The sequence below is a fragment of the Phaethon lepturus genome, unplaced genomic scaffold (genome assembly GCF_000687285.1).
Source record: "Phaethon lepturus isolate BGI_N335 unplaced genomic scaffold, ASM68728v1 scaffold17499, whole genome shotgun sequence".
Lineage (NCBI taxonomy): Eukaryota > Metazoa > Chordata > Aves > Phaethontiformes > Phaethontidae > Phaethon > Phaethon lepturus.
The window spans coordinates 46,571-53,827 of record NW_010561416.1 but is presented as its reverse complement, the minus strand read 5'-3'; the positions used below and the strand labels follow the sequence as shown (position 1 = coordinate 53,827).

Below are 7,257 nucleotides of genomic sequence, written 5' to 3'. Positions count from 1 at the left end.
GTCGGTGCAACAGGCTGCAGTGTCACCCAGGGTCTCCTTGCGATGTGGTGGAGCAGTTCTGGGAGGCTTTGAAGGTATCTGCTCTCTGCACGGACCTGCATTTGGGCTGCCTTCCTGGAAGCCTTGGAAAGGCGGGCCCATGCTCCTGCCATTGGTTTTAGTAAGGGAGATGTAAAGGAGTAGCCAGGCTCAGGACACTGTGGAGAGTGGTTCTGTGCTTCTCAGCGGGGGAGGGCACAGAGCTGGTAGACAGGAGGTACATTGCCTGTCCCGCTCAATGTCGGGGTTATGTCGAGTTCCTGGGGGTCAACGACAGGCTTCAAGGTAAAGTTCTGCAAGATGGTTGCCATGAGTAAGAATATCTCCATGCGTGCCAGGCCCTCTCCAGGGCATATTCGCTTCCCTGGAAGTGAAGACAGCAAATCGCGCTCAACCGGTGTTGCTGAGTAGAACCAGAGTTTGTACTACGCAGATGTGTCGCGCAGCTTTATTTACCAGATACAGCCACAGCAGTGAGAGGGCTGTCAGGATTACTGAGGACATTTGCAAGAGAAGAGTTTGTTGGAGAAAGGCCGTTGGCAGTTTGGTTGTGTGTGTGAGGAACAGGAGCAGAAGTCTTAAACGTGGAGGGGGCATCACAGGAGGCAAGATGAGGGAGAGCAAGGTGATGTAAAGCATGGTGAGGAAGTGGATGGTTGGGGCTATTGGTAGGTGGGTGGTTGCATGCAGCCTGAGAGGTACTTAAGAGGTGCTGGGGAAAAGTGGAGCTACCACAGAAAGACAGGTTGGTTAAGGATGACTTTGGTGGTTGTGTAGGAAGGTGACAGGCATTTTAGAAAGTGTCAGTGGGTCCTGTTCATGTCATTGCGTCGGCATTTCCTAGTAGGAGGTTTGAGAAGCCACCAGGCCCAAACAAGATGGGAGATGCAGCTGGGGAAGGGAGCAGGAGGGAGGACTTATCCAGAGAGGAGTGAGCCCCAAGGAAGCACCAGTGAGACCATGCTGGGAAGAGGGAATGTGTGTTATAGGGAAGGGCAGGATGGTCCCCAGAGGAGGGGTCAACAGAGAGAGGAAGAGAGAGAAAGCCTGTGCTTTACCTGCTGAGAAGGGCATGAAGAACTCGCTCTTCCTAAAGGTGCCATTCTCATTCAAGAAATGTCCAGGGTTGAACTCATTTGGGTTTGGAAACTCTTTACTGTCATGGAGGACAGAACTGAGGATGGGAAATATTGTGGTGCCCTGAGGTAACACGAAGAGAAGAACATGAAGGGGAGGTGAGTTAGATCACTTAATCCGACTGCCTGCCAAGTGAAGACTGAGCTTCCCAGCACAGCTCTACTAGTGCCTTTGGTTTCTCTTTGGGGACCCTTCCTTTGGGGAGGCAGCTTTAGGGAGACCCTGCTAGATGTCACACCAGGAACCGTTGTTGGCTGCTCTTCCTGAATGCTCCCTCTCACTTTCAGATCTTTTATCCTCACCTTCCTCTGGTCATCTGGAGACACCCTACCTAATTCTTCCTCTTTCTTAGTGTTTCACAATAATGAACTTGTAGATGCACTATGTTCCTTCTTTCCTTTGAACCCCGAAAAGCAAAAGCACACAACATTGTGGAAATTAAACTCTCTTTCTCTCTTCTGACAAATTTCTCCTGCCATGATCCTCTTCCTTCCCTTTTCCTGACCAGCCATTGATGGGGAGGTAGGATAAATAATCCATCAGTGATGAGACAAGAGCCCTTTGCTGGAAGCTGAGCAGTTCCCCAGGTCCTGCCTTTTGATTTTACACAGACAGCTGAAAATCAAAACACCAACAGCCCGTGTGCTGCTGTTCCCCTGCCGTACGTGGTCACCCAGAAGAGCAACGAGCATTTCTGCAGAGGGCCAGGCCAGGCCTTGGGTTGCTGTAGCCCATCAGCCTGCCTCTGGCAGTGGCCAGGAGTGACTGCCTCAAGAAGTGTGTTAAGAACAGGGCAAACAGTATTTGCTTGTTCCCTTGAATGCAAACACAGCCTCCAGCACTTTGTGGCTCAGGGGCTTTCTGTGCTCAATAACCACTGACTGACTTTTCTTCCAGGCATGTGCACAGGCTTTCCTGGATGGTGGCGAGCAGTTCCACAGCTGTGCTGCCTTTTGTGTGAGGAGTCATTGCTCTGTTTTTTTGTGAACCCTCTGTGTTTCTGCAGATAGATAAAGCTGCAGAGCAAGTGAGCAAAGGCGTTGGGCAGAGCTACTGTTACAGTCTTGGCCCATGGATTGGCAAAAAGGGATTGCAAGTGAGCTACAGGATCCTGAGGATAAAACCTTCATGAAGGGCTGGGTGACAACAAGGTCAGGCCACAGCATTTGTAGCTTCTGACTTGTAGCTGACAGACTAAGCAAACACGCTGACATCTTGTTGTTGAACTTGAGGGAGCTTGCCCACTAACCTTGGGAATGACGTACTCTCTGAAGCAGGTGTCTTTGGTCACAGTGTGAGGGAGAGCCAAGGGGATGAGGGAGATGAAGCGCTGGATTTCATGGACCACTGCATCTGTGTAGGGCATCTGGGGCCGGTCAGCTACACAAGGTCTTCGTGATCGTCCTACTACCCGGTCGATCTCTTCTTGAACTTGCTCTGTCATGAGAGGCACAAAACATAAAATGTGTAAATAAAACCAAACCTTCCTAAACAGGTTGTCCTAAGCTGTCCACAAATCACAGGTGACAGGAGCATTGATGTTGATTTTGGTGTTGACTATGTTCATAGATCCACTGTGGCCTATGCAAAGAATGTCCTCCTAGTGACTTGGCTAAATAGGAGTAATGAGACATAAAGAAGTGGACACAGTCAAGTCCCTGGCTGTGAGGGGAGTGCAGTTGATGATGATGCCAGTGAAACTGAGGGATCTCTTAACTGCCACCCTGGGGAATGATGGTACAAGGACTTTGCCTGTTTGTGTAAAATATGAAAGAGACAGGACAAAAGCTGGAAGAAGGATATGGTGTTAGACACACACCCAGCCCAAAGAAATAGCTGGAGAGGAAGAGGTTACAGACTGGTACCTTGTATCTTCGGGTATTTGAGTAGAAGCAGAAGCCCATATCTTACAGTGGTGCTAGTTGTCTCAGTTCCGGCAATGAACAAGTCAAAGGTGCTGGTTACCAGGTTCTTCATGTGGAAACTGGAATTGGGATGCTCTTTCTCCTAGGGAAAAGGCTGGGCTGTTTCTTTGGCTGAGCTGAGAAAAGTGGCCCTTTCTTGTGTCATCCCAGGCCTGCCTTTTCACCTAGAGCTGTGGCATTTCTCTGCTAAGGTGCAGCAGCCATCTGGGACATTGGAATGCTATCTTTGTGCAGTAAGCTCAACCCCAGAGCAACCTTCTTTCAAGCTGTGCACTAAGTGGCACATAGGTGCCTGTTTGTCCTTGCTGTGCCAACTGCTTTCCAGTGAAAAAACTGAAAGACAAGACTGCAAATGTCCCTGTGTGTCGGTGAGAGCGGATGAAAGTCTTGCTGTTGATGAAAACAGCTGCAGGTAGTGGCTGATGAGTGTGCAGACCCAGAGCTATAAGCTCTAGCACAGGCAAGATCTGGGGTATTGTTGGTGTCTTCCCGCTGCACAGCCCAGCTGCCTGAGAAGGTGTCATCCCAATGTCTGTGTTACTTAGGAGAGGGAACGGGCTCAGCATAGGAGCTAGAGGTGTATGCTGCTTCCTTACCTCCTGCATTTTGCTGAGGAAGCAGTCAATGAAATCCTGAGGAGAGCTGGGATCTAGGGAAGCTTGGTGTATCTTCACCTCCTCTGACACAAAGGCTTTTAGAGCATCAATTTCTGTGAATATTTTGTTGTGTGGACCAGGCAAGTAATCCAGGATCTTTGAGAACATCTGGTAGAGCTGGTAGGAAAGAAACAGGAAGGTCCCTAGCATGACCGTTGCCCCATCCTTTGATGTTAGCAAAAAGCCTAGGAAGGCCATAACCCTCTCAACCGAGCCAAGCAGAAGGGCTATCAGGCTGGACAGTCTGACAGGGTGGTAGGGGCTTGCTTAGTAGTAGTAGGAACCTTAGAGATGAAAAAGACTGTTCAGGACTAGGGGGAAGCTGCACTTAGCTGGCAAAGCCAACTCTGCTGGTGAGGGTGCTTCTTGCTCTTGAATGAATTCCCTCCTGTGCAGCAGAGCATTGATGGGGTCCTAGTTATAAGACTGAAATGGGACTTCATTGGGAGGCAGGCCTCCTGCTCCACTGGGAGAATGTTGCCACTGTGAAATGGCTCCTGAACGTACCTGTCCCCAGTGGGAGTTCATCATCTCAAAGATGTTGTTCATGTTGTTCATCAGGGCCAGGAACTTCTTGTCTTTATAGTCGTATCGTTTCCCAAAGACAATGGAGCATATGACATTGGAGATAGCACAGCTCAGCATGAAGGTTGGGTCAAAAGGTGTTCCTGTGATTTCAGAAACGTTACAAACCATGAAAAAAAACTAAATGTATGGCTGCTTATGGCTACTGTGGGTAACATGAGCTCTAGTTGTTAGTGGAAATATCAGATCACAGTCTCTGAGTGACACAGAATGGTCCTCCAAAAAGAACAGTAGGTGATCACGGAATTATGTACTGCTTTGTAATGAGGGGTAGCTGGTGCATGAACCAAACACATGGGAACTTTATAGTTCTATGCTGAAGACATGGGCTCCCTTAATACAGTCCTTTTTTTGCAAACATAAGCTGTATTAAAAATAGACCATACCCTTTGTTTTGTTGATCTCTTCCAGCAAATACTCAGTTTCCTCCTGGATCCTTTCTTCAATGCTCCTCTTCCCCATTCCAAAGTTGCGCAGGGTGCTGAGAGTGAACCGCCGGACTTGTAACCACTCCTTGTTGTTGCTAAAAATAATCCCTGCAGAGGAAGAAGGAAGAGGGAAGACCTGGCTTGAGCGTGCTGGGTGCGAGATGAAGAGAGGCTCATGGTGACAGTGAATCCTGTCCCTAGGAGAGCACTGACATGGTAGTGTTATAGAGTACTGCGGTTTGAAGGCAATCTCTCGAGGTTCTGTAGTCCAGCTGCCTGCTTTTGGCCTTCTCCACCACATACCCAACCTCCTTGTGAGCAATTCATCACTCATATCCGCACATAATTTCCCTTGCTGCAGCTAGTGGCTGTTGCTGCTTGCCCTTTCTAGCTGAAATCATCACTGAGATCAATCCATCTCCATTTGTCTGCTACCCTCTTTGGATGGTGGCAGTCAGCAATTACAGCCCACTCTGCCTTCCCTTCTCCAGGTGGGACCCACCCACTCCCTGCAGACTTCCTTTGTGCATGGTACACTCCAGCTTTAATCTGCCAGATGCACCCTCAGCCCTTCCCTCCTTCTCAGAAGGAGCTTGGTCAGCAAACATACCTAATCCATTGTTAGCCCTGTCTCCTATAGGCATGTGTCCTCTGGCAGCAAACTCGTCTGCGCGATCAATCAAGGCTTCTTTCACCACATCATGTCCGTTCAGCACCACGACTGGGTCAGAGCCCACATGCACTGTGAACACTGGTCCATACTCTTCACTGAGCTGTCAAAATGCAAGAGGGAACTTGTCCATGGAGTAGATAGGGAGGAGAAGTTGAAAAGGGCCTTACTGCTGCATCCCACTGTATGCAGTGCAGCCTCACAAACCAGCAACATCAAGATTTGGTGCACTCATTATAAATGTGGGCGTGGAGGGGGTTCCCAGCTATCAGGCCCTGAACAACAATGGCAATAGCAGTGAGGGAGAGCAGCTGAGACTCCCATGAATTTTGCGCTCCCCTAGGATTGCCATTCATCAAGCTATGGCCACAGGTTGTCCCCATGCACAGGTCGCACACATTTCTCACCCACAGAAGAAAGTAAGAAAGAAAGTGGCCTTACCTTCTGGAGGGTTTTGGCTAAGTTCTTTGGTTTCACCTGCAGCACATTACCTAGGATGGGAAGGGGAGCTGGTCCTGGAGGCATCTTCCCCTTTCCAGACCTCTTTCTCCATGCTGCGAATGAGAGCAGGCAAGCGATGCAAACCAGGAGGACAACAGTGGCTGCTCCCAGGAGCTCCATTTGCTTCTGCAGCTCAGGAGGGAGTGACTCTGGCTGCCTGAGCCCAAGCTTATATACTGAAGGGCTATGTTAGCTATGTTAGCTCAACAGCAGGTTCTGGATCACGTGGCTGAGTTAGTCAATGCTACTAGTCAATCATTTGTTAGACTGCCCTGTGTTACGAAACTAGGACTTCTCTCAGTGTTAATTGGTCATTGAAGACATGCCTTATCTCAAATGACTGCAGAGGCCAAGAGAGGTTAAGAAATTTATAATGTGTTCATAAAACTTGTTTTGTTTCCCCTAAAGTTCATTGCTAAAGAGATGACACGAGGGGTGCACTCTTCTACTGAGGCTCTCCCAGAAATTCACCGTCACAAGAGCATCTCCCAAGTACTTCAGTGCCATTTGGATTTTCTATTCTTCAGTATTGATTGTACAAGCTCTCAGTGGGGTAAGCCATCCTTGCTTGTTCCTGAAGCCTTCCTGACATTATCAGTGGAGTTTGCACTGCATGTGATATGCCAAAGAACATACCGACATGTTCTCCTCAGTGCACAGCAATTGCCTCAGTCTCTCTCCCTAGGGGTTTCTGGTCTCACAAGAGAGGAAAGTATAAAATATCCATCTAGTGAGGGCAGAAAGGTCTCCAGACATCACAGTAGACAAGAAAGGACTTTCTTGGAGGGATAAGGTAAAGACATAAGAAAAGGGGACTAGACCTTGGGACTCTGACCTCTTCAAGGTCTCCTAGAGGAGAGAAAGAGTGAGAGAAGCAAGTACAGAAGACAGAAATCAAGAACTTGAGAGGGTCTCTCGGGAATGGCTTCCCAAGCTGAGACAGAGCTGCACTTCTGAGAGGCTGGATATAGGTTAGTGCAACCTGGCAACTAGTCCTTGCACTCGCAATGACCAAAGAAGCTCACACAACCTACCGCTGGAAGCTGGCACGCACAAGTTCCTGTTTTGTTGATGTCTGACTCCAATATGAGGAACTGCACCTTTGGAAGGGCCAGAGGTGCTCTGGGAGGCTGCAGAGCATGTCTGGTGTGTTGTGAGGACTTCAAAAAGAGCTGGAGGCTTCCTGTCCAAGATTACTTCAGGGGCTGCGTACCTGCAAGGTCCCAACAGCAGTGGCAATGGCAGGTAGAAAAGACCCTTAGGGCTGTGGCACTGCCTGTGCTCAGCTTGCTCAGTCTGGCCATATCCCTCTGTCT

General features: G+C 49.1%; 1 protein-coding gene across 2 annotated transcripts; it reads right to left on the bottom strand.

The window, feature by feature from the left end:
• Nucleotides 1-123: 123 nt before the first annotated feature.
• LOC104626155 (cytochrome P450 2C9-like) lies at nt 124-6,076 on the bottom strand. Of its 2 annotated transcripts, XM_010294002.1 has the most exons (9): nt 5,882-6,076; nt 5,381-5,543; nt 4,729-4,878; nt 4,265-4,425; nt 3,698-3,874; nt 3,042-3,183; nt 2,426-2,613; nt 1,098-1,239; nt 124-403 (listed from the first exon to the last, which is right to left on the bottom strand). In XM_010294002.1, the coding sequence occupies exons 1-9, from the start codon at nt 6,059-6,061 to the stop codon at nt 222-224; spliced, it is 1,485 nt and encodes a 494-aa protein (XP_010292304.1). In that variant the 5' UTR covers nt 6,062-6,076; the 3' UTR covers nt 124-221. The 2 variants fall into 2 exon arrangements, with proteins under 2 accessions (XP_010292304.1, XP_010292305.1); XM_010294003.1 differs by lacking the exon at nt 3,698-3,874 and having other exon boundaries at nt 222-403; nt 5,882-6,061.
• Nucleotides 6,077-7,257: the final 1,181 nt, after the last annotated feature.

What these genes read in the sequence shown, in the direction of transcription:
- LOC104626155 (XM_010294002.1), bottom strand. Translation starts at nt 6,061, where the DNA reads ATGGAGCTCCTGGGAGCAGCCACTGTTGTCCTCCTGGTTTGCATCGCT. An exon ending in TAGCCAAAACCCTCCAGAAG is followed by an intron (nt 5,544 to 5,881) that starts GTAAGGCCACTT and finishes GCATTTTGACAG; the next exon opens with CTCAGTGAAGAGTATGGACC. An exon ending in TGAACTCCCACTGGGGACAG is followed by an intron (nt 3,875 to 4,264) that starts GTACGTTCAGGA and finishes CTTTCCTACCAG; the next exon opens with CTCTACCAGATGTTCTCAAA.